The 26,298-nt window shown below is 50.3% G+C and overlaps 2 protein-coding genes across 3 annotated transcripts in view; one reads left to right on the forward strand and one right to left on the reverse strand.

The window, feature by feature from the left end:
* LOC130401567 (SPRY domain-containing protein 3-like) overlaps window positions 1-16,771 on the forward strand; it is a 16,789-nt gene extending 18 nt beyond the window's left edge. Inside the window, exons 1-11 of one of the 2 annotated variants that reach the window (XM_056605396.1) lie at window positions 1-251; window positions 956-1,101; window positions 1,548-1,623; window positions 2,843-2,967; window positions 4,503-4,638; window positions 4,985-5,173; window positions 7,578-7,727; window positions 11,120-11,177; window positions 11,627-11,746; window positions 12,516-12,643; window positions 12,903-16,771. The exon at window positions 1-251 is cut by the window's left edge and continues 18 nt beyond it. In XM_056605396.1, coding sequence (XP_056461371.1) covers window positions 974-1,101; window positions 1,548-1,623; window positions 2,843-2,967; window positions 4,503-4,638; window positions 4,985-5,173; window positions 7,578-7,727; window positions 11,120-11,177; window positions 11,627-11,746; window positions 12,516-12,643; window positions 12,903-13,037 — 1,245 coding nt within the window. In that variant the 5' untranslated portion in view covers window positions 1-251; window positions 956-973 and the 3' untranslated portion in view covers window positions 13,038-16,771. The remainder of the gene's footprint in view (window positions 252-955; window positions 1,102-1,547; window positions 1,624-2,842; window positions 2,968-4,502; window positions 4,639-4,984; window positions 5,174-7,577; window positions 7,728-11,119; window positions 11,178-11,626; window positions 11,747-12,515; window positions 12,644-12,902) is intronic. The other variant, XM_056605397.1, reaches the window with a different exon arrangement.
* LOC130401566 (LIM domain and actin-binding protein 1-like) overlaps window positions 14,773-26,298 on the reverse strand; it is a 17,544-nt gene continuing 6,018 nt past the window's right edge. The window contains 8 exon segments of the mRNA XM_056605395.1: window positions 14,773-17,763; window positions 17,766-18,063; window positions 19,033-19,166; window positions 19,271-19,299; window positions 19,877-19,943; window positions 20,870-20,967; window positions 21,250-21,301; window positions 25,299-26,021. Coding sequence (XP_056461370.1) covers window positions 17,032-17,763; window positions 17,766-18,063; window positions 19,033-19,166; window positions 19,271-19,299; window positions 19,877-19,943; window positions 20,870-20,967; window positions 21,250-21,301; window positions 25,299-26,021 — 2,133 coding nt within the window. The 3' untranslated portion in view covers window positions 14,773-17,031.

The raw sequence follows: 26,298 nt of genomic DNA on the forward strand, positions 1-26,298 counted from the left end.
TTCCGTCATCGCTTGGACAGAAAATAACTCTTGATACGATTGGGTCAGAACAAAATCGACGGCGATACTTTAGTTGTTAAACAGCAGGAAATAAATGTGACATCAAAGGTCTTGGATAGTATGAGGATAACGTAAGGTATCTACGTATTAAAATTACGTCATAAACCATAGCAATGGTGTTTAACACTTATTGAATCGTCAGTTAGTATAGTTAAGAAGTGGTGATGCATTCAAGTGCACTTCCTAAACTGGTAAAGTTGGGTTTTACTTCTCACTCTCCGTGATAGATCATTTACATTTACATGTAGATAATCAAATGTTACTAAATTATATAATGACAACATTAAGGTATATGATTACTTTGCATTTTGCTGGATTAATAGCAGGCAAATCTATTTCTGGTTCAGGCTATTGATTTTCTAATGATTAGTCTAACATCCGCTTTTGAGGTTAGCATTAACTGTTTCTCAGTCTTAAAACTAGCAGACAATATACTTTATATACGTAATATATCAGACATTTAATATGAAATCCTCTTACATCAAAGTATACCAGCACATGTACATCCCTTGACCACTGCACAACATGGTTGTGTATTATCTACCACTGGTATTGGATGAAGGCTCCAGGATGTGTGTTATCTTCTACCACTGGTTTTCGAGACGAGGTTTTGGAGTGGAGACTCCCTGTGTGTACTCTACCAGTTAATGTAAACAATCACCATTCGAATTGGAGTATATCACTTGGCTTCATGGTTAGTTTTAAGTTTTTGAATAGGTTATATTGGGACAACCACAATCTACCTGAAAGATGGTTGTGTTCAGGCATCACCTGAAATGAAACGTCTTTGTTTCTTACCATTATGCATCAACACTTATTGATAGACCTTAATTTCCTCTTTCAAATAATCCAGTGCTGACAACAGTCCAACAGTCAATTGTTTTGTTACTTTCAGGTTTGACCACATCAGAAAATGGACGACATAAACCTTCACTACCGCTTCCTGAACTGGAGGCGGCGGATTCGGGAGATTCGAGAAGTCCGAGCCGTGCGGTACCGGGAGCGGTTCAAGAAGATCCAGAGGAACGGTGACGTGCTGCGGTAAACATGACAAACACTCACCTGGTAGAACCACATTCTGCCGCTGAATGAGCTGTAAAGACTGACTGGTCTTGGCAGCTGTATTTATAGAGAACGCTTCATACACAAGGCAGTCAATGGGCTTCACATCAAAACATGTCTTACAATGCAATAAAACAGGCTTTCATAGAGGGCATAAAACACATTTAACCACTGGATTTCAAAGAAACAATGAAAGACACATGAAAACATGATTTAAAAGAATGCATGAAAGACATTTGAATAAAATATAAGGTAAAATCGATAATAGTTTAGAAGAAAGCTAGTTTTTAAACCTTGATTTGAATGTAGTCAGGGTTGGAGCAGGTCTCAGATTTGAAAGACTAGTTCACTTGATCAACTATTCTATGAATTATAAAAAAGCACTAAACTCAATACTTCTTGTCCCTTTCTGAAATTACCTGAAGATATCATGGGAACTCGGATGAGGTGGGCTGTTACGTCGCCCCCCGCCCAGTGTCTAAAGGAAACTGCTATTTTGAGGTAAGAGTTTAACAGTCACTATCCATCTTCAGGGCTTCATTACTTCAAATGAAGTCCCAGCCATTAAAACATGACGCAATCAGCTTGTATTGCTCTGTAGGTGTTGCATCTTATCTAGGATTCTATCAAGTGGTTTCATAACTCTTCCATCCCATTAGAGAACACCGCTCGACTGTTGGTCATCACGACGTTTAGTGACAGCTCACTTATCAACCGGGCAGGTGTAAGGTCACATCTGGGAGGGAGCTACGTCAGGCCACACTTTCCAGCCCTCCAACGGCCATAACATAGCGCCACAACAGAGAGACGTATTTCCTTTAAATACATATATACACACGCACACGCACACACACACACACACACACATTCCCAGTGGATGGGGGGTGAGGTCATGGGAAAGCAGTATTGTTCCTGCTCTCCTCGCCCGATTAGGCCAATGTTGTGATTGTAATGCGTCTGCGATGATGGCTCCCCCGGGACGGGTCCTTAAAACCACGGAGTGTGTGTGCACTCAACGCTCGAGACCCGTCTGTGGCTGTCAGGCCTCATGGCTCCGGCGTCCGGGTGATGACGTTAGTTCATGGAAGGGTAAATTGATATTTTTTGTTTTAACAAGACCAAGTGGAGCAAAGTGAACCGTGTAGGGCCCACCCCCTCTTGGGGCCCGGCTCGCTCCAGATAACTCCCCATCAAGAGGCCTGGAAGTACTGGGAACACTGGGCCGCTGCTGGGGGGAGGGGCGAGACACACGCCACAGACTTCCTGCTTTGCCAGGGTTACCAGGGCTGTTGGTTCAAAACCTGCTATTCCAGATTTTTTATCATCACATTTGGTTTGTTCTTGATGAAATATGAAGTACTATGACAACCGTGGGTGTATCATTACAAGGCTGACGATACATGAAAACAGGGGTGAGGGTTTAGCCTTCATTCTCCTTGGTAACCACACTCCGAATGAATGCGCTCAACTCTAAAGTTAAGATGTTTTGTAAGGTTGCTAGTTCGATCCCCGGCTCCTCCTAGCGTCGAGGTGTGTCGAGGTTTCCCTTTGCAAGCCGCCTCATCCTAACTGCTCTCCCGATGAGCTGGCTGTCGCTTTGTCGTGGTTGAACGTGTGTGTGAACCGTTCTAAGTCACTTTGGAGAAAAGCGTCCGACAAACGTAACGTAAAGCCAGTGTGAATGGGGTGCTGAAGGTTGGACGTTCCCGCATGTGTGCAGGTGACCATCATCGACACGGGGGTGAGGGGGATGATCGCCGTGGGCCTGGTGCCCCAGAACTACAAGCTGGATCATCAGCCCGGCTGGCTGCCCCAGTCGGTGGCCTACCACGCCGACGACGGCAAGTAGGTGTTCACACAACAATACACGTAGCACTACACACACACTGATGTACACACACTGATGTACACACACTCTGATGTGACCACACACTGATGTGACCACACACTGATGTGACCAGTGACCACACACTGATGTACACAACACTGATGTACAAAACACGGACGTACACGTTAGAGATAGGCCGATTTGTTTTTTTCAGGGCCGATACCGATTATTAGTAGTCAAGGGGGCCGATAACCGATATTTGGAGCCGATATTAATTTACAGAAAAGGGGAAAATATTGGCGTCAAAATTTTCCACACACACACACACACACACACACACACACACACACACACACACACACACACACACACACACACCACTAACTATTCTCTAGCCATCCACTCATCCTGCTTCCCCTGTAATAAATCGAACAGAATTTTACTCCTCTCTCACACACACACACACTTCTTACTTTTATCACTGACAATTTCCCTATCAATATTATCAGCAACCTTGTTTCAAGTGATTAAACCGTTTAAAAACACTAAATACCCTAAAGCATCTTCACTTTAATAATCAGTGTTTATAGGGGAACAGACAGCTGCTGCTAACGTATTGGGCCTCACAGTAACGTTAGTAGTCGTGAGTTGTAGAGTTTTTCTATAGTCTGCTGAGCGTCTAGAGCCAGAGAAGGAGAAAGGAGAATGTTTATTACAATTTCGTGAGAGTCTGCTTCCTTAACTTACCTCGAAACCAAACCAGACAAAACCTTTTCTCCTCTCCGCCGTGTGTGTGAGCACTGTGCATTCACAGCTTTCACTGCTGATTGGCTGTTACCCGTCGTGGCTCTGCGTGTAACCAGAGCGTGTAACCAATCAGATGGTGCTGTGGGTGGGACAATGCTGGAGACAGCGTAGTGAGAGCAGACAGAGAGGCGCGGCTGCATCAGAGCCAAAATAACCCTGTTTTGAATTGATCTCTTATCGGCCGTCGGATCAAAAAAAAAAGGCCGATGCCGATATGCGTCAAAATGCTGAATATCGGCGCCGATAATCGGCCCGGCCGATAATCGGTCAATCCCTAGTACACGTACACACACTGATGAACACACACTGATGTACACACACTGATGAACACACACTGATGTACACGCACTGATGTACACGCACTGATGTACACACACTGATGTACACACACTGTCTTATGTTCAGTGATGTATGAGTTGATGTCCTAGGGTTGTTGCTTCAATGCTAATTGTATGCATCTGAGTTTTGAATTTGTTCAATAATAGCCCTGTCATCCCCTTTAGTATGGGATGGACTTTGTGCTGCATCATGATGCTGGCCTGCAGACATCCCTATCTCACTGAACCAAAGTCCAGTCCCTATGGACTTTTATCTCAGACACTTGGTTACTCTGGGGTGCATCAGAGTCTTAAGGAACAGAGGGGCTTAGCCTTCCTTCCCAAAGGTTGGGAATCGAACAAACAACCTCTGGGCTGAACACCCTGGCCCCCGCCGGCCATCCTCACCGTCCCTGTTCCGTCCGCAGGCTCTACAACGGTAACACGGTAGGTCAGCAGTTTGGACCCAAGTGTAACCGTGGCGACAGGATTGGCTGTGGAATCTTCATTGATCCTCTCAGCGATGGAAAGATTACAGTGTTCTTCACCAAGAACGGCAAGGAGGTAGTGTGTGTGTGTGTGTGTGTGTGTGTGTGTGTGTGTGTGTGTGTGGTGTGTGTGTGTGTGTGTGTGTGTGTGTGTGTGTGTGTGTGTGTGTGTGTGTGTGTGTGTGTGTGTGTGTGTGGTATTGGATGTATGTATAGATAGGTGTGTGTGTTATTGGATGTATGTATAGATAGGTGTGTGTTATTGGATGTACGTGTAGAAATACGTGTGTGTTTGTGGGAGATGTAAATACGTGTAGACATAACTGTGTGTGTAACTGGATGCATGTGGAAAAAAAAAGGATATAGTGTGTATGCGTGTATGTGTGTGTGGACAGCCTCTGCAGCCTCCTCTGTGTGTCCAGGTAGGTAAGGTGGAGGTGGGCCGCCCCCCCGAGGGGCTCTACCCCGCCCTGGGGATGCACTCCCTGGGGGAGGAGGTGCAGCTGGACCTGCACGCCGAGTGGCGGAGGGAGGACGAGGACGGCATGATGATCGTGGACAGCCACGAGGACGACTGGGGCCGCCTGCACGACGTCACGGCCACCGGCACGGTGAGTCCCGGGGGACGGTAACCGGCACGGTGTGTGTTGTCACGGTGTCCCGTGGAGGTGAATGTGTCGTCACGGTACCCGACACGGCGAATGTCCCGTCACGCTGAGCGGCACGCCGCGCCGTCTCGCTAACAGGCGCATTTAATGTGTCGTCGCGGTGACCGGCACGTTGTCGTCACGGTAAGCGGCGCGGTGATTGTGTCGTCATGGTAACCGGCTCGGTGAATGTGTCGTCACGGTAACCGGCTCGGTGAATGTGTCGTCACGGTAACCGGCACGGTGCCAAACAAGCAGCAGTGGAGTGTTTTTGAGACTGTAGGGCTTTTGGAACATAACTGGGTGAAACACCAGAGCCGGGGTGACACTGCAGGTCCTCATGTGAGCTCGAATTCCATAAGAGTTCAACTAGACGCCGTGATGCATCGCCATGTTCCTACAGTAGCCCAGAACAGACAATCAGCTCTAGGGTATTCCGTTTGTTGCAATCTTCTACCTCGCCACTAGATGCCACTCAATCCTTCATACTGCCCCTTTAATAAATCATGTTTGGGAAGCATCTACTACATGTAAGCATAAAGAGTACGTATCGGTATGTATAGGACCATATATTCCTCACATTCAGCCCATATTTCAAGTCTGGGATCAATAAAGTAGAACCTTATCTTAAAGAGTAACGTTTGGAAACGTTGAAAACAACAAAAGAGCAAACGTCACGCTTTCTAAAATCAAAGAACCAACAATGTCGACGGTAGCAAACGAAAAAGGTTTGGTCCAAGTGGGTTTCCTCTTAACATGGGCTGACCTGACCTGACATGAGGAGAGGTAATTGGGCTCAATACGTCGGTGCTGACAGGCGGTGAGTCAGCCGGAGCACGGCGAGGTGAGACACAGGACGGCTCTTCGTGTGTGTCAGGAGGAGTGGGGCTGGGCTGCAGCTGGATGCCCCGCGGCCCTCTGATCTCCCAACCCCCCCTCACCTCTAATTAGCTCCTGTACCTTTAAGGGCTGCTGTGCCTTTAATTAACCGGATCAAGGTCACCTCGCTCGTCTTTGTTCACTGGGTTTGCCCAGTTTTCCGTTTTCTTTGTGGGTTTTTTTTCCCCTGACGACGAAGACCGAGGAAGCTAGCAGTGACCTTCAGGCCTTTAGGAGACTTTGATACTGCGAGATCTAGTTAAATAGGACTTACCAGTTATAGCGTTAAAGTGTAACATCATACCGCTACTCAAAGTAAAACTTATAACCTTTATAGTATAACTTGAAAGGTTAATGAACATGATGATTAAATACACACTATAAAGCAGTGTTTTGTGTTATTATAATCCTCTTTATGGCCAGATATCTGACTAAACAGCCCACCTCAGTCTGCCTGGCTAATGCTAACTTTAATAGCGGACGAGGGAACTGAGAGGGAATCCATTGTTCAGAGATGCGTCCTCCGTGATGAAGGAACCATGCGAATGAGACCGGTGCTCGATCAGATCCAGGTGTCTAGCTCCGCAGCGAATCACCTGGGGACACCATGTGGCTCAGGAGGCACAGCGGGTTGGCTGGTAACCGAAAGGTTGCTAGATCGAGCTAGCAACACTCTCTACCCCCCCCCGAGCACGGTCGGTCACTCTGCTGGGACCTGTGCGCGTTGGGGATCGAACTAGCGACCTTGTGTCGATGAGTGTAAAGACAGAGCAAGACAGCTAACCCTCACTGCTGTCGCCTAGATAGTACTAGGTTGAGCAAGAGGAAGGTTCCTAGTTCGATCCTTGAACTAGCACCCTTCCGGAGACTCGCCGACCCGCTCTACATGCCTGAGACCCCTACACTTCAGAGCGTCGAGGTGTCCCTGAGCAAGACGCCTCACCCTCACTGCTCCCGACGGGCTGGCTGTCGCCTCCCATGGCTGATCCCGCCGTCTGTGTGTGAATGTGCATGAATGGGTGTATGTCAGGCAGTAGGGCTGTTCGATTATGGAAAAAATCATAATCACGATTATTTCGGTCAATATTGAAATCACGATTATTCAAACGATAATTTTTTTTGAGTTTGAAAACATGATGTATTTATTCAGCATGTCTCTCTCCAAAAACCTTTGTTACTGAGAGCCGCGAAACTTCGCCTTAAAAAAATACACGAAATGGTCCAAAAGATAATGTTCAAAGCTAAATTAATGTACAGATATGTATCCAGCTGTTCTACTTTCTATAAAACATTTAAAAGAAAATCAAAAACTCGATTCTGTTAATTTTGTGATCGTTTGATGCTAAAATCGAAATCGAGATCGAAATTCGATGAATCGCCCATAGCCCCATTAGGCAGTATTGTGCAGCGCTTTGAGCGGCCACTGGTCAGAGCAGCGCTGTATAAACCCAGCCCATTGACCTGTGTGTGGGTGTCCCTGCTCCCCCAGCTGCTGGAGTACCGGGGCAAGGGGAAGAGCATGGTGGACGTGGGTCTGGCCCAGGCCCGCTGGCCCCTGGACACGCAGGCCCACTACTACGAGCTGGAGATCATGAGCGGCGGGGAGAAGTGCTACATCGCCCTGGGGCTGGCGCGCAGGGTAAGAGTCTCCAACCCCCCCCACCCCCCCAACCAAGAACACGCTCGATCTGCCGGGAGCCGCCGCCGCCGCATTGTGTACTTAGCTCGGGGTGATCTGTCCGTCATGTGGGGAGAGTTCCCCGCCGTGGATGGGGCCCCCCCCGTCTCCTCCTCCTCCTCCTCCACCTTCCTCCTCCCTCCTCCTCCTCACTCTTTCCACTGGAGTGATGGATGACCGGGCGGGAGGAACGATCAGGGCATAAATATTCTCTCATTCTGCCCGTGGTTTGGTTTTCCACCGTGGGTGTGCGTGCTCTTGTTTTTGCGCCGTTAACCTTCACGCTGCCTTCAGGATTGATGGCACAATGCGATGCAGATGGTCAAGTGTCGGGTTCTCACAGAGAGACGAGGAGCGGGTCTGTGATGGTGTTCGATTGGCGAGGGATTTGTTTGCCGTTCTGATGTGTTGTGGGGTGCGGTCACCGTCACTAGGCTCCGTACACCTAGCATGGCTACTGCCAGACCAAGCTCATTCGTAGATTTCACGCCGGTCTGGGGAAGCTGCCGTCAGTTTCTCCAGCAGAGGCGTGATCAACGGGCCTAGTTCAAATGACTGTACGCGATTGGCTGCTTGCCGTCGCTTCCCCCGTCGTTTTGTTAAACCAGCCAATGGCGCGCCAGGGGGAAAAGCCAGCTTGGGGATTGGCTCCCGCAAAAACTTATCGAAATTAGAAAGAAATGTATTGCTCTTCTCCAGACACTTCCGCAGGGCGAACTCAAATCGCCGGCAGAATGGGCGGGGCTACCCAATCTGCCGTACCCCTGCTCCCCTTCTCTGTACCCCTTCCCCGTACCCCTGCTCCTCACATCGCATAAAGGTGTTCCCGGCCCTCGCTCCATCCGGCGGGTTCCTCTCCCCTGATGCGGTGGATCCTAATCGGGGACGGCGCACAGGCTCCATGTTGAGGCCGTTCTCAGAGAAAACGACCGTAGGAATGTTTACACAACAGAGGCGCAATCATTGACCCCGTACCTTTTGAACCAGCACATCCTGTCTTAATGGTTGTTTAATGGCCCCTGATTGGCTGCCTTCATTAAGTCATTCCAATGAGGACGTAATGTGGAGGGGAAGACTTATGAGAGCGGCCAGCCGGGGGAGCCTCCGTCCCCTCCATCACCTCCATCACCTGATGGTGCTGTGACTCAGTGGTACAGCCTCCATCACCTGACGGCGCTGTGACTCAGTGGTGGAGCCTCCATCACCCGATGGTGCTCTGGTAACTAACTGCTGGAGCCTCCGTCACCTGATGGTGCAGTGGTTACCCAGCGGTGTAGCCCCCATCACCTCCGTCACCTGATGCTACCGTGACTCAGTGGTGTAGCAAAACACCTCCGCTCCTTCGGGGCGTGGCTTCCCCCCCCCCCCCCCGGGGGCTGCTGACGGAGGTATCGATGCCTCACTACGCACCCCCGCTTCCCCAGCTCCGCACGCCGGCGCTGCCCGTACGCCTCTCCCCCCAGGGGGGACTCGACTTTCAGCCGCTCGGGGAAACCTCTCCCGTCTGCGGTCTTGGCGCAGTATCCATTCCTGTGGTCTGGTTTCGAACCTGTCCCGGGATCTGACGTTGATGCCCCCGCTGTCCTCCCAGAGCTTTTGTTATGCCGGAGCTCTCACGCAGAGAGGGGGAAAAACAAACGGCGTCTGTTGCCCCTGGCTGCAAACATTGAGACGGGGCGTGTGGTTCCGGCAACAAGAGATGACTCTGACGCTGGGGGAGCGTGTTGTTGTGCGTTCCTCTGCTGCCCTGAACAGAGGCTGGCCGCTCCCTTCATCCACATTTATACTAAGGGCGTTTAGCAGACGCCTGTATCCAAAGAGACTTACACTAAGTACATTAGTCAGAAGAAAGAGAAATAACAATATATCGCTGTCGGTACAGGAGGGATGTTCATAGAACCAAGTGCCAAGCACTAACAATCACTAGTTTAACCCATTCCCCGTATGCAACAATGATAGCTAGGATAAGATGCTACACAATGCTAAGTACTATTTTTAAGGGTCAGCATGTACAAACCACAATAAGTGCGTACATTAAGGGTCAGAACGTACAACATACAATAAGTGCGTAAGAGGGGGGTGGGGGGTAAGGGGGGCTGGCTATGCAGAGTCTAGGTGAACTCTGAACAAGTGAGTCTTGAGTCTTTTGCTGAAGCCAGTGAGGGACTCCTCCTGACGTCGGCAGGGAGCTCGTTCCAACAATGCGGTGCCGAAACAGAGGAGAGTTGTTACTTTGAAGATCGACCTTTGCTTGCTCTTTACGATGGCCGTTCCAAGGCGTCCAGCTGAGGTAATTGACAGTTCAGCTACACGCTGATCTCTGGGTCCTGGTCTCGGGGAGGTGTTAGAGCTCAGCCTCACCACTCTAACCCCCCTGAGGCCGATGGCAGAACACTGCTGTCTGATAAAGGGCTCTGGTATGGTGCGTGGCTATTTGGTTTATTTCATACACTGGTTTATTAAGTTGGTTGATTCTTCTGTAATGGCTGCAGTAATGGTTTGTGATTAGTGAGGAGTTGGTCTTTAGAGATGTAGGGTAGGGTTGGGCGATCGTCTGCAAAGCTTCCATCTTCCGTTGACGCCAGAGCGTGAGGACGTTCAGGCACACACACACGCAATAGCTCTGCCACGTAGCCGCATTTACACCGGACACTTCTGATCCGATTAGAAGTGGAACTAACAGCTCAGTCGGAATAAAAAATAATCATATATACGCCTCAATCGGAATACAATTCTCTGATCGGAATAGAATTCCATGCAGAATAGAAGAGGTGGTGTAGTCCGCTATAATCGACATGGATACACGTATCATTTTCTTTCAGAAAATCGCCCTTTCATCGGTAACTTGAGACGATCGACGATGGAATCCATCTATCGTCGACATCGGCCCATCCCTAATGTAGGGTTTAGTTAGTACAGTAATGGTTTGTGATGGGTTTGGTCTTTAGAGATGTAGAGTTTGGTTAGTAAAGTAATGGTTTGTGATTAGTGATGGGTTGGTCTGAAGAGATGTAAGGTCTAGTAAGTACAGTAGCAGTTTGTGATTAGAGATGAGTTTGGTCTAGTTCTACAGTAATGGTCTGGGATTAGTGATGAGTTCAGGCTTGTTTAGGTCATTATATTTTCCAACTCCTACCCTCTGAAAGGTGCTGATTCAGGCACTAGAAGGTTCAGTAGGATAGGGCAAGAGATCTCTGAAGGTGATCCAATACCACTCAGGTATGTTACTGCCCCTGCAGGTGAGATAGGGCATTTCCCTTTCACCAAAAATGACCCCGCTTTAGGGGGAGCACATAATTGCTCTCGACTGTTAATTGGTCTATTAAATACTATATTTGTCTGTGTGTTGACAGGACTACCCTAAGAACAGACACCCTGGGTGGAGCAGAGGATCTATCGCATACCACGCTGGTGGGTGGAGGACCACACACACACACACACACACACACACACACACACACACACACACACACACACACACACACACACACACACACACACACACACACACACACACACCACACACACACACACACACACACACACACACACACACACACACACACACACACACACCCTACTGCATACAGATACTATTGCTACTGACAGTCAAGTCTTGAATCTGTTGAAGCGATGCATCGGTGCAGCCCAGTGAAGGGAACAGGTTTTGAAATCATAATTTCTACTTGTGTCCGACGGACATATTTATTTTCTTTGAAAATAGAAGTTGACACGTTAACAAATTAATATTCAAGTGAGCCGAAATATGAAGTAAGAAAGATGCAATAGGCAACTTCTTCCCTCATGTTCAGACGGCAGTGAAGGCCGTAGACGAGTAACGACAGACTTCTCCTCTGCAGACGACGGCAAGATGTTCCACGGCAGTGGGGTGGGGGACCCCTTCGGACCCCGCTGCAACCAGGGGGACCTCATGGGCTGTGGCATCATGTTCCCCAGGGACTACAACCAGGAAACAGGCGGTCAGTACAACCTGGAAACAGGCAGTCAATCTCTCATATACAACCAGGCACCAGGCGGTCAGTCTCTCATATACAACCAGGAAACAGGCGGTCAGTACAACCTGGAAACAGGCAGTCAGTCTCTCATATACAACCAGGCACCGGGCGGTCAGTCTCTCATATACAACCAGGAACCAGGCGGTCAGTCTCGCATATACAACAAGGAACCAGGCGGTCAGTACAAACAGGAAACAGGCAGTCAGTCTCTCATATACAACCAGGAACCAGGCGGTCAGTACAACCAGGAAACAGGCGGTCAGTCTCTGATATACAACCGGGCACCAGGCGGTCAGTACAACCAGGAACCATGTGGTCAGTCTCTGATATAGAACCAGGAACCAGGCAGTCAGTACAACCGGGAAACAGGCGGTCAGTCTCTCATATACAACCAGGAAACAGGCGGTCAGTACAACCAGGAACCAGGCGGTCAGTCTCTAGGTTAGTGGCATCATGTTCCAAAGGGAATACAACCAGGAAACGGGCGGTCAGTACAACCAGGAACCAGGTGGTCAGTCCCTAATATACAACAAGGAACCAGGCGGTCAGTCTCTCGTGTTATAGGATAATGTTCTCCAGGGATTATAACCAGGAACCAGGCGGTCAGCCTCATACTGTTGATCAGTAAATGTTGAAAGGTAAAGGTTGTCCGAGTGTCTCCCCGGGTTTCGGACCCCCTCTGAGTGTCGGACCCCCTCTGAGTGTCTCCCTGTCCCCCTCCTCCTCCTCACAGATGACTCTGAGGACTGGGAGCCGGACACCCAGCCCAAGGACAGCCAGGTGCAGAACGACCTGTACGCCAACAACGAGGAGGACGAGGAGGAGGGGGACGAGGAAGGGGAGGGGGGCCAGAAGGTCACGGTGAGAAGGGACCGGGAGGGCACCAGTCCACCTCCTGGGGCTGGGGTGGTGTGTGTGTGTGTGTGTGTGTGTGTGTGTGTGTGTGTGTGTGTGTGTGTGTGTGTGTGTGTGTGTGTGTGTGTGTGTGTGTGTGTGTGGTGTGTGTGTGTGTGTGTGTGTGTGTGTGTGTGTGTGTGTGTGTGTGTGTGTGTGTGTGTGTGTGTGTGTGTGTGTGTGTGTGGTTCTCACTGCTCTCTGCTGCCCCCTTGTGTCCGATCAGGTGTTTTTCACGCGGAACGGGAAGCTGGTGGGCCGCAGGGAGGTGGTGCTGCCACCAGGGGGCTTCTACCCCACGGTGGGCATGATGAGCACGGGGGAGAAGGTCCGCGTGGAGCTACACCCCCTCAGCGGCTGACCCCCAGGGACCCACCCGGGCCCCCCCCCCTCAGCGGCTGACCGGCGAGCCCCCAGGGACCATACCGGGACCCCCCCCCCCCCCCCTCAGTGGCTGACCAGGGGACCCCCAGGGCCGTCCCTGGGCCTCAGCACTCCTCCAGGATCCTGCAGCCCCCTAGACCAGCTGGACCCCCCAGCTGAGCTCCACGGAGGACCACCGCACGTTCACTGCCAAGGTTTCTATCGTCTGTCCCCACTGGGTCCTGGTCGACCAACACTAGCCGGGCCTGGAGCTCAGCGTCCACCTCCAACCAATCCCCTCTGTGTGAACAATCAGGAGGCTAACGAGCTCTGCTGTGATTGGCTGGTTCTGGGGTCAGGTGTCAGTGTGGGAGTGTGGTAGCCAGATGTTAAGAGAACTGATCTCGGGTCAGCCCTGAGGGGGAAAGGGCTGCCCTGCATCAGAGGGGGGTCTCTATAGTTTACAAAGATCATAACACGACACATGAATGCTGTTCCATAACATATCTCCATGTTTTAAATATTGCTTGACCGCTAACTCCAAAATAGTTTATCGAAGGCGACAGAGAAAGGGGTGACACCACTTATTTTTATATTTGGCTCTAAGAGAGTTGAACAAAAGTAGACCATAAGAACCATTTTAGACCTTACGACACCCTCATCCTATTGAATAAAGAGATTTGATATTTTAAACATTATACAGTATGTTCAAGGGTTTCTGTTTAACTGTCTCCTGCTGCTGGTGACGGGCATGAACAGGTGAAGCTCCCTGCTGGGATGGAGTCTGCAGTCCGCAGTAACTCAGTGCTGAGGACAGAGTGGGCAACATGCTGGCAGTGTTGTAGAGAGCGGCGCGCTGAATGACAATCAGTCTGCTGTTTTATTTATATCACTTGAACAACAGCTAGAGCGCCATCGGGAAATGTTGGTTGCGTAACTAGATTCTAGCAAACCTGAACACGGCGACATTAGACTAGTGTTTCTGCTTGTTAGGGTTTCTGCTTGTTGTTCGGCGTGAATTCACAGACCGGAAGTCTGTCCTGAAACCACGAGGCTCTGGAGCCTGACGCCGTCCAGAGACTCTTCCGGTAGTCTGAAGAACATTACAGGTTAAAGACCGATATGCATAATAGCTTGTACCTCAGAATCGTCTAAGCTGTGCCAGAGTACCCAATATAAATTATCAAACCAAAACTGCTACTTTATATATTAATTACTATTATACTATTAATATAATATAATTAACAATTTCCAAATGTGCCGGGTATATTTTGTATCTGTTAATGATGATATGCCCCAGACCTCATGATAAGTACCCATGATGAATACCCTTAAACCATCTTGCCCTATGGTCAAACCCAGTATCATTGAACCCATTCATCCCTAGGGCCAAACAGAACCATTACACCCATATACTCCTCTGGTCAAACCCAGACCCATTAAACCCATCTAGCCCTCTGGTCAAACCGAGAGTCCTCCAGGCTGACTCCCCATCAGACACCAGGCAGGGACTGGACTGAATACCAAAGGTTGTTTTAAAATGGCCACTTAAGCACTGCCAATGAGCTCTGAAAAGTATGTCTGCTTTTCACCTCATCGAGACCCCATACTCCATCCTAAAGTGACCAGGGTGCTACAGCTCCCTGGTCAACAAAACAACCACCACATTGACTGCGTGGTTAATTCAGGCTTAAAGAGGACCATCATTTACTGGAAGCTGAAAGGCTGTGGGTTCGATCCCCGGTGTCCCAGCCTGCCTGCTCCTCCATGACCTTTATCTGAATGTCCTGGAGGTCACTAAGCATCGGAAGAATACAAATCGGTAGAGGAATCGGTCATAAAGCGTCTGCTAAATACAAATCGAATGAGGAATTAAAGTGAAATCGAAATGAGCCTTACCGCAGGAAAGGAGGAACTGTCAGAATATTAGTTATTAATGAAGCCGAAGGAATATTTGGCTGTTAAAAAAAAAAAAGAGGCTTTTCCAAGCAAGTGATGCAATATGCTTTACATAGTCAGCACTTTAAAATGCAAAACATTAATGTTTGTACTTCTATAGAGCTGAATATTAATGGGCCAATATAAAGCTTGTTTATTTAGGAGAAACAACACTTATGTCCGTGTTCAGACACGTCAGTGATACAGTTTGAATACTTCTGTCTTCTTCTCATTGTTCCAGTGTGTGCATGTATCTTTTCTATTTAATAGACTGATAATGTTCTATTTTGAGTACTAAAACGGACGATGTACATAACGCAAAGTCCGTTCTGTCTCCTGGGGTTGAATCTCAGATCAATCCTGGTTCTTCAGTCGGAGACTAAAGCGTTCACTGTTTTAATGCCAAATCATTTTTTAATGTTTGTTCATATGTTTAAGTGGCAAAAAATCAAAATACAACCAAAAAATGCCTGAAATAGTGTTTGAGAACTTGAGAGGCACAGCCAATTGCTGCTGGATCCAATCCCAAATGTATAAGTGTGTCTTGATTGAGCACAATGCCTAATCCCTCCTTACTCCTGATCGGCACGCATACACCGATTCACTGTAAGCTGTGTGAATGAGTGTCTCAATGACTCGATTAAAGGAAAAGGGCTGTAGACTATTATTTCCTTGATGTTTATTGTGTGTCGTCTTTGTGACTTTACTTTACTACTCAAGGATGATGATGTTTAAATGATAACGCTCACAAACCCTCCAACACCACACACATCCTCAACCTCTGCATTTAACCAATGATCTCTAGAAAGACAACTTCATCCCCAACAACCTTGGGATGAAATAATTCTAAACTCTTACAAAAGTTACATTTAGTTTGAAATCTATCTCTGGTTGGCGGTAAGCTCCCGAGCTGAACAGAGCTGAGTCTGAGACTGCACAAAGTCAACATGAGATGCTGGTACTGTATAAATACATTTATTGCAATTGTCAAACTTCTATTTGCACAAAAACACAATGCAAAACATGTTTGGTCATTTGTAAAAATGTATAAAACATGAGTAGACTAATTAACATTTACCGTCACCATTTTACTGACATTTCGACCTGAACATTGGAGATGAAGAAGACTGTTTTGGAATGGCTGAACATACCGTCAGTGTGTTCCTGAGTCCACATGCAGATCTAGTAATCACGGTTCTGCATGGAGCAGATCTAGAACGCGCGGTTCTGCATAGAGCCATGCTGCTTCTGAAGGCATCACTGTATATTTGGTTATGCATATTAACATTGAATAAATCTTGCAAAGAGTTTGTATAGATGGTGCTTGTTCAAGCCGTTGAGATATCGCACTGCAGAAGGAAATCAGATGGAGAATGCGTGCATTTTAATATTCTCCCTTGTTGATCATAAATAACAAAAAAGGCTGAGAAAACAGCGTGACATTTGTTTTAATGACTAATATTACGTTCATTAAATATCCTGTTTAGATTGTTAGTTTAACCTGTGCTGTGCTCTTGGCAAATGGCTCAGAAATCCGACCTCTTGCTTTTATATAGAAGTGTGTTATTAGTTTGGAGCCTGCTTCAGACGGCCAGGAGGTTTTCCAGCAGACGTGTGCGGAGATACGATCCTCTCTGGAGGCCTGCAGCACATTCAATCATGAAGGCACATCACATATTCAGAAACAGGAGGCAGAAAGAGGAGCGCTAATTGCTAGTTTGAATCACTGTGTTATTACGTATCTGCCCATAATAACATACAATCATCATGGAAAATCAAGACTCAAAAAAGGGGTTTAAAAGCAACTTTCATTTTCGACAATATATTCGATAGTCTTTTGGTCCCTCTACGGAGAGACCAGTTAAGAGAGTAAGGGAAAGTGGGCTGCAGAAGAAGAGAAGAACCACAGAGCGAGATCCCCCCCCCCCCCGCTGCCAGGCAGGCGTTCCCCTACATGGCCGGAGCTCCAGCGTGCCGAGACACCGAACGACACGTAACCGTAGAAACCATCCGCCGCAGCGGCCGCCGACCCAAACCGCGCTCCCCTCTCGCTCCTAATCGTCCTCCTCGTCCTCATAATAACGATTCCTCTTGATCTCATCCTCCACGCTCAGCTCCTCCTCGGGCCCGTCTGCCTCCTGCTCCTGCTCCGGCTCCCAGAAGCCCACATCCTGCGAGCTGCGGTCGGGGTCGGGCTGGGGGGCCGGGGAGGGGGGTGGCGAGGAGCCCGGGGAGCCGCCGGGGCTGGCGGGCCGGGCCGCTGGCTCCGGATCTCTTTCCACCGAGGCGGGGGCCTCCTCCCCCAGCGAGGCCCTCCCGCTCGCCACGTCCTCTCTGGGCGGCGCGCGGGCCTTCCTCCCTCTCCCCTCCTCCTCCTCCTCCTCTTCCTCCCGCGCCCCGGACGGGGGCCGGTTCTCCAGGGAGCCCCGGCGCTCCTGCAGGGCCTTGAGGGGCCCCTCCTCCCGGAGCCGCGGGGCCACGGTGAAGGGCCTGCAGCGCTCCTTCAGCGAGGAGCTCCTCCTCAGGCTCTTCAGCTCCGCCCGGTCCCCGCTGGGGTCGGGGGCCACGCCCTCGCCCTCCGGGGGCCACTTGGACCTCCAGGGCCGCCCCGCCCCTGCGACGACCACGCCCTCGGCGTCGGCGGGGGGGAGGTGCTTCCTGGGGGCCCCGCCGGCGGGCTGGTCCTCGAGGCCCGGCGGCGGCCAGGCGATCCGCAGCCGCCGCGTCTCGGCGGGCTTCTCCGAGGGGAAGCGCTTCTCAGCGGCGGCGCCGGCTGGGCGTGACCGCCGGTCTCCAGGCGGGCCGTCAGGTCCGTCACCTTGACCTGGGGGGCGTCCTCCACGCTCTGGTCGTCCCGGTCGTCTGCGGCGGCGGCGGCGGTCGGGGCGGGGCGGGGGGCGGGCGTCTCCCCGGGGTCCCTCTGTCGGGCGGGCTCGCCCTCGCCCTCGCCGTCGGCCTTGGGGGCCCACAGCTCCTTGTGGGGCCGGTGGCCGAAGCCCTCGTCGTAGTTGCCCTTGGCCTTGAACAGCTGGCTGAAGTGGGGCTTGCAGTAGACGTTGCCGTGGAGAGAGGCGTAGCTCCCCAGGCTGCAGAGCAGAGGGACGGAGACGAGGTCAAAACCCTGAGGGAGAGCTCTGGTTTCAAACCAGTATGGGGAGGCTGGTCTGCCTTAAGGGGAGGCTAGGTGTGTTTTAAGGGAAGGCTCTGTCTGCCTTAAGGGGAGGCTGGTCTGCCTTAAGGGGAGGCTAGGTGTGCGTTAAGGGAAGGCTCTGTCTGCCTTAAGGGGAGGTGTGTTTTAAGGGAAGGCTCTGTCTGCCTTAAGGGGAGGCTGGTCTGCCTTAAGGGGAGGCTAGGTGTGCGTTAAGGGAAGGCTCTGTCTGCCTTAAGGGGAGGCTGGGTGTGTTTTAAGGGAAGGCTCTGTCTGCCTTAAGGGGCGGCTAGGTGTGCTTTAAGGAGAGGCTCTGTCTGCCTTAAGGGGAGGCTAGGTGTGCGTTAAGGGAAGGCTCTGTCTGCCTTAAGGGGAGGGTCAGTCTGCCCTAATGCAAGGCTAAATGTGCGTTAAGGGAAGGCTACGTGTGCCTTACCGGAAGGCTAGGAGTGTCTTAAGGTAAGGCTAGGTTTACCTTAAGGAAGGCTGTGTGCCTAAAGGGAGGTCTCTGTGTGCCTTAGGGGAAGGCTTAAAGGACGGCTAGGTGTTCCCTTAGTGAACTCTCTGTGCCTTACCGGAATGCTAGGCTCGATTTCCCTCTAAACTTCATTAGAATTTGAATACATTTTCCTGGCCCAGGTTGGGATGGGGAGCTAGAGAATCGTATTGGACTCCAGTTCCTGTTTACTATAATTAGTCGCTTTACAGTCAAGTCGAGTAACACTATATTGTGCATTTTCATATTCATTATCAATGCCTGCAACTATAAATGGGTGTTCCTTGAATGTCTTGTTTTATGCTAACGTTGATGCTCACGTTGATGCTAACGTCGATGCTAACATTGACGCTAATGTTGCGTACCTAATTCGGCTGGTGCTAAACACACAGGAGCTACATGCTAACCCACCTGAGCTTCATGCTGCAGTGGACGCAGCGGAAGCAGGTCTTGTGGTAGACGTGGAGGTCCGCCACCAGCTTCTCCAGGGGGTACACGGCCTTCAGACACGCGATGCACGTCTCTCTCACCGCCGGGCAGAACTTCTGACCGCACAAAGAACATATGTAGCATTTAGTACATCAGGATTAAAGGGACAACACGATGTTCGACTTTGAGCTGGTCTAGAGCTGGTCTAGAGCGGTCTTACCCTGGACACCTTGGCCTGGTCCCCGTCTCCTGGAACAGATCCACACAACAGACTTTAAAACGCTGGCAGACACCACTTTACCAGAATCAAATTCTAATGAACGGTCCGCCCCACAGTCAGCTCTGGTCTCATGAGCCATTTTTTATTTCCCATTTAAAAGGCAAAACTGTTGACACGTGTTAAATTAAGCATGCTTACGCTCTTCTGATGAATTAATCACACTTAAATTGTGATTGAAACGAACAGAGGTCGTAAAAAAAAGTGAAAGTAAAGTTACCGCAGTAGCGACCAGATCAATGTGTGCTGAGCGGATCTCTCCTGTCCGATCCAGGTTCTGTTTAATTAATGAGCCACTCATTAATTAATGAGCCACCAGGGGGCGAAGGACTCTGATAACCTCACACTCCGCAAGAGAAACTCACACTCACTCTGAGAACCACACACTCAGCAAGAGAAACTCAGTCACTAGGAGAACCTCACAGTCACTAGGAGAACCTCACAGTCACTAGGAGAACCTCACACTCACCCCAAGAACAACACACTCACCAGGAGCACCTCACAGTCACTAGGACAACCTCACTGTCACCAGGACAACCTCACACTTACCATTGCAGCCAAATGCACTTTTTTGAAGCGGAGACACTTTGTGAATTGTTGTCTCTGTGGCCTGGCCCTGAGGAGGAGACAACAACAGAACCTCAGGTCATTGTGTGTACTAGTGTGTAGTGTATATTATAGTGTGTGTCCTAGTGTAAACAGCAGACCAGCTAAAGTCTGGCCGAACTTCTCAGGGTCTGTTAATGTTTCATATCTTCGCCGTGTAGACTGTGCTACTATAAAGACACGTTAACATCCCTCTGGATGCTTCTTCCACCGTGGAATCACTTTCTCTTCGCTAAACTTTCTCCCAGCGAATCATTCCTTAGTGACTTTCCTTTGAGATGTTCCTCGGAGATGTTTCTCCAGGCAGATGATTGATGGGGGCAGGGCCGTGGACCTCTGCATGTGCAGTTTTCCCAAATGCTTGTCTAATGGTGGTTGAATTGCTCTGCTGAGAGCTCTTAAGTGACAGGGAACCAGGTGAACAAGTGCATACTTAAGGTTCGCACTTATTGTAAGTTGTACGCCCTGGCACTTAGAAATAGTACCTAGTACTTAAGCATCTTATCCTAGCTATCTTTGTTGTATACGGGGAATGGGTTAACCAAACAATTGTTAGTGCCACTTGGTTCTATGAACAACCTTACTGTACCGAAAGAGTTGTATTGTTGTTTCTCTTTCTTCTGACAAATGTACTTATTGTAAGTCGCTTTGGATAAAAGTGTCTGCTAAACGCCCTGAATGTAAATGTAACTCTCTGCAGTCTGCCCGATGTGGTGAGATCTACCTGTCATGCTTCAAGGCTTCGTAAATAGACTTGGGCTTCTGGCGATTATTCAGATAAACATGACTCTGCTAAAGCCCTTCAGACAATATTTGATAGTACTTTGAATAGTTCTTGATTCGCATGGTGGAGATGTCCTTCATCAGACGCCCGCTGATTCTATGTCGTTCAAACACCGCCTCATGAATGAAAGTAGTGCGACAGGCTGGACTCACGGCTTTGGAGAGGCCCTGTTTGGAGATGGCCGCCTGGTACTTGGCCATTTTGTCCTTCAGGGACGGAGCCTCCTTCCCCCGAGCTGAGACCCCGATGGCTGAGACACAACAACAACACGGCGCAGACCGGAGTTCACTTTGGGTTTTTCACCCCCAACCTCACTGGGCGCGGTACCCTATGTCCGGGGGCCGGTAGAACAGGGGTTCTACCGGCCCCGTCACCTGGATCCAAACCCACTCTGGGCTCACTCGCTTTGCATCAAGGCGTCGGCCATGACTAATCCAATTCTTCAATGTAAAACAATGGCATCCGCTTTGCATGCATAATGTGCGTGTGTGCGTGCGTGTGTGCATGCGCGTGTGTGTGAGTGAGTATTTACCCCTGGGCTGGTCCATGTCCTCGGTGGAGGTCCTCCGCGGCCCCCTGGGCCCCTGGGTGAGAGAGAGCAACATGGTGAACCTCTCTGCGGCGGAGAGTAGGCTGAGTCTCCTCGACACTCACAGTCAACACCTGGCTGGAGCATTGCTACCCCGTGACATCATCGCCGGTCGTTGCTCAACACTCCCCTCCCCTCCTCCCTCTCATAACAGTCCACTTAGTTCATTCCATGCGTTAACTCAACCTACCTACCCCCCACCCACCTCCCTAACCCCCGTCGGTTGACCAATCGCGACCCTCCCCTCAGCGTGCAGTCAGTAGGCAGAACCTGGCTGCTCCTCAACACCCAGAGAGTGAAACCACGACAACAACAGAAAGAACCAGAACTTCTCCAAAATGAAGACCGTTCGTACACTAAGGAGGCGGCTGCCGCCCTCCTATTGGCTGAGAGGTAGCGCCACAAACAGGACCCGGGGGTGTACGGGAGGACGCGGCTGATCCGGTCCAACAGGTTGTTCCATTTCGTTCCCAGGAGAGGAAAGGGCATCCTTGTTGAAAGACCACAGTCGGCATGCTGGACGCCATGTTGGATTCCAGAGAAGAGATCAGAGCAGAGCTCCGAGCAGGGCTCTGAGCAGAGCCTTCTGGGGCGGCGTGTGGCTCAGGAGGTAGAGCGGGTTGGGCCGGTAACCGGATGGTTGCCAATAGTTCGATCCCCGGCTCCCCCTGGCTGAGTGTCGAGGTGTCCCTGAGCGAGACGCCTCACCCAGACTGCTCCCGACGAGTTGGCTGTCGCCCTTGCATGGTTGACTCCACCGTCGGTGTGTGAATGTGTGCATGAGTGGGTGAATGTGCGCATGAACGGGTGAATGTGTGCATGGATGGCTGAATGTGCGCATGCATGGGTGAATGTTAGGCGCTTTTGTAAAGCACTTTGAGTGGCCACTGGTTGAGAAAGCGCTGTATAAAAGCAGTCCATTTACCATTTAAACCACAAAAAGCTATGCTCGATATAGGACCAGCATAGCGGTCAACTGACCGAGGCAGGTCCCCCCCAGGGGAAACACAGTCCTGCTGAGCTCATGTCCTCTGGCAGGAGAGACATCTCAAAGGAACGCATCTGCTGGTGAAGCAGTCACCGCCTGTGAGGTGGGGGACTTTAGGGGTGAATCACCGTTGACCCCGGGGTTGGAGGGAAACCATGACACGCAGCGAAGGGACGGGTGAGCTGATGGTTGGTCTGAGAGCGAGACGCGATGGGGGGGGGGGGTGAGCGATGGCGTTTTATCTGACACGAGGGCAGCGAGCTGAGCAAGACTGAACATGGGGGGGGGGGGGGGGGGGGGGGGGTTTCGTACGGTGGTACGCTGGTGTAATGAAGTGGCCTTTGAGACGCTGAGGTCGTCTGTGTTTCTCGTGGACCGAGGCGGACGCAGGCCGGGGCCTGGTCTGAAATGTCAAGCCGGTGTCGACAATGCGCTTGAGGTTAGATAAACATTCGGGCTGCTTCGACCGCCGCGTGTTCGAAACAAAGCCAACCGTTTTTAAAAATAGTTTAGTTATTGTGTGTGTGGAAATGAGCTCATAGGCCGGAGCGAGTGAAAAGTACTTTCTGTTTTTGGACGCTGTTTTTCATTACTGGTGTAAGAACCAGACTATTAAACAGAATTGCATGGCGGCCAGACCATAAACACGAGTCGCTCAGGACCTTTGAGCTCATGTATAACGCAATACACACGTCCCATTAAACCAGTATCCCATGATTCACACCAATCTAGTGTGTGTGTGTGTGTGTGTGTGTGTGTGTGTGTGTGTGTGTGTGTGTGTGTGTGTGTGTGTGTGTGTGTGTGTGTGTGTGTGTGTGTGTGTGTGTGTGTGTGTGTGTGTGTGTGTCAGGCTTATCAGTAATCCCAGACACACATGAGTACGGAAAGGAATCAGAACAATTAAACCCCCCCCCCTCCTTCCCCAGTCTATGGTTATTCTTTACTGTCCACCTCAGATTTAATTGATCATAAAAACCAGCGCAGACCTAAAGCAGGCTTTATTGAACCAGGGGGATTGGTCGTTGGAGAGGAAGGTTTCACAATCAATACCTCGCCCCTTGTGTAATCACAAGAAGATGTGTAACCACTACTGAGTACACAGTCAGCGTGTTGGTTAATATGCAAACCGAGCAGTTTGAAGCTTCTCTTCCTGACATGGAGCGCTTGTCATAGCCTGCAGAGAGTCGCCCACGTAGCAACACGATTCCTCTTTCCCTTGTAAAAAGATTACAACATCGCCAGAGTCATTTCGCTTCCAGTGAAGCTTAATAACAGGAAGACAAACAAACTGCCGGCTCCATAGAAACCGATGCTACGCTCAACAAGCTAACAAAAAGGCAAATGCAGGATAAGAACTATACTGATACTGGGATGTGGCATCTGTAGGACCGGACGGTATTCCCGTAAACTAAAGTTGAATGTGATTTGAACCCTGAGGCGAGCTTACCACACAAACCAGCTATGATGTTATTGACACATCGGGACACGTTCCCCCGACGTTTAGACTCACACCTGAACACGCCGAGAACGACATAAAGAATCAGGATGAGGCAGGGAGCAGGAGGTGGCAGGTAGTAAGAGCCAGGGAGCAGGAGGTGGGATGAGGCAGTGAGGAGGAGGCAGGTGTAGGTATGAGGCAGTGTGTAGGTGTCGGTATGAGGCAGTGAGAAGGAGGTATGAGGCAGGTGTCTGTATGAGGCAGTGAGAAGGAGGTATGAGGCAGGGGTTGGTATGAGGCAGGTGTCTGTATGAGGCAGTGTGTAGGGGTTGGTATGAGGCAGGTGTAGGTATGAGGCAGGTGTCTGTATGAGGCAGTGAGAAGGAGGTATGAGGCAGGTGTCGGTATGAGGCAGGGTTCAGGGTTCAGGGTTCAGGGACTGATCAGGGAACACAGAAACATTCATGACCCTGGGCTGTATGGAGATGAGCTGAACTGGTTTCTGAGCCCAACATACCGGAACGCCTTATCTTTAGAGTGAAATGCTCTGTGGGGGTTTTAATGTTTGGTTTGTTGGGTCTTGGTTGTTATTACTGATTCAAATGGGTCGACCTCGTGAGTTATCAAATAGTCCGCGAACGGTGCAGAGATCCAACATGCAAAGTAACACCTGCCGTGTAACTATACTGCACAATACTTTTGACTCTATTTAAATGATTTCTCGTATTGATGTTGATGTAGTGCATTAAAACTGAGCCACACGTTTCGTATCACGCCACAACCCAACACGGGCGAAAAGGCTTTCCTTGAAAAGGAACCAGGGTCACGAGATGCTCTCGCTCTCATGTGGTTTCCAAAGCAGCGGCTGCGCTTCGACAAACAACGTCTGCGTAAATTCCACCGTGATCTTTGTGGTCACAGTTGAAGCCCACGAGGGCTAAAGATGACCTACATAAAACCAGAACAGGGACACATGTAGGCTCACCACAGCCCCAGACAAAAGGCTTGGTTTAAGAGGGGAAATCCTGAAAGTTGTCGCTGTTCCCCCGTCACGGGTGAGGGATAGCGTGGAGCTTGCCACATCAGCTTGCGTAGGAATAGTTCCGTTTTTTGGTTTCACTAAGAGATCCTCCCTGGCTTTAAAATGCAACGATATTTCGAGAAAACTACAATGTGAACGTTAATGGAATACCTTGTCAGAAGCTAATTCATCTAAAGGCAGGATTGTCTTAACTTAATCTATGAAGAAAGCCAAGAGTAATTTACGAGGGAAAAGTGTAGTCGTCTTTCTTGTTCAAACAGCGACCACTGAAACCTGCTAATTATGTTGTCATGATAACAAGGAACGAGGCCAAGACACAGAAGGACACAATGCTACTTAGAATGTGCTGTTTTGCTGTGTATGAGCGTGTGCCTGTGTGTGTGTGTGTGTGTGTGTGTGTGTGTGTGTGTGTGTGTGTGTGTGTGTGTGTGTGTGTGTGTGTGTGTGTGTGTGTGTGTGTGTGTGTGTGTGTGTGTGTGTGTGTGTGTGTGTGTGTGTGTGAGCGCCGGTATGTAAATTCTTACCTTGGTTTCGCCCTTTTCAAACTTCATCTTCAGATTGTTGAGGGCCAAACTAGTTTTCTCCTCTGAGGGCGTGGGGCTGGACACCGCCTGCTCCTCCACCTCCTCCACCTTCTCCGAGCTCTCGCTGGGTCTGCGCTCCACCTTCTCCATCTCCTCCACCTTCTCCACCTTCTCCGAGCTCTCGCTGGGTCTGCGCTCCAGCTTCTCCATCTTCTTCACCCTCTCTGAGCTCTCGCTGGGTCTGCGCTCCAGCTTCTCCACCTTCTCCACCTTCTCTGAGCTCTCACTGGGTCTGCGCTCCAGCTTCTCCACCTTCTCCACCTTCTCTGAGCTCTCACTGGGTCTGCGCTCCACCTTCTCTGAGCTCTCGCTGGGTCTGCGATCCAGCTTCTCCACCTTCTCCACCTTCTCAATCCCGTTCCTCCGTTCCTTCACGGCGGCGGTCGGGGCGGCTGCCGTCGAGAGCTGGGAGCGGCTGACTGTCTCCAGGCTGTCCTGAGGACTCACTGGTCCCGGGGACTGGGACTGCGGAGGGCTGGGAGTGGTGGGAGCGGTGGGAGTGGGCTTGGGCAGGGCAGCAGGAACCGGGATCGAGAGAGGTCTGGGCCTCGGGGGAGGGAGAGAGGGCTTGCCACGAAGAGGAGGAGGTCCTTCCTGCTCCCAGCGCTTCTTCAACACGCTCAGGCCGCCGGACTTCACCGCCGGCTTGGAGCTCACAAAGGGCTGCAGGGGAGAGAAGAGGACTTTAGTGGTGAGAGAAGAACCCCCAGAACACACGAGGAAAAAAAAAAAACAGGGTTAAAAGGATTCGTAAAAAACATACTACATACTTCTGGGAGTATGTTGGAGTTATAACGAACACGTGGTAAAAGAATTGTCAAACCTTAAGTGCTAAATGAAAACCAGCGCAGCAGCGGAGGACAGGAAATGAGGATGGAAACTGTGCGCATTCCGGCCCCGCTTTAAAGTGATGAGCGCCCGGGCAAGCAGCTGCTCTGAG

This window comes from Gadus chalcogrammus, chromosome 13, assembly GCF_026213295.1.
Source record: "Gadus chalcogrammus isolate NIFS_2021 chromosome 13, NIFS_Gcha_1.0, whole genome shotgun sequence".
Classification (NCBI taxonomy): domain Eukaryota; kingdom Metazoa; phylum Chordata; class Actinopteri; order Gadiformes; family Gadidae; genus Gadus; species Gadus chalcogrammus.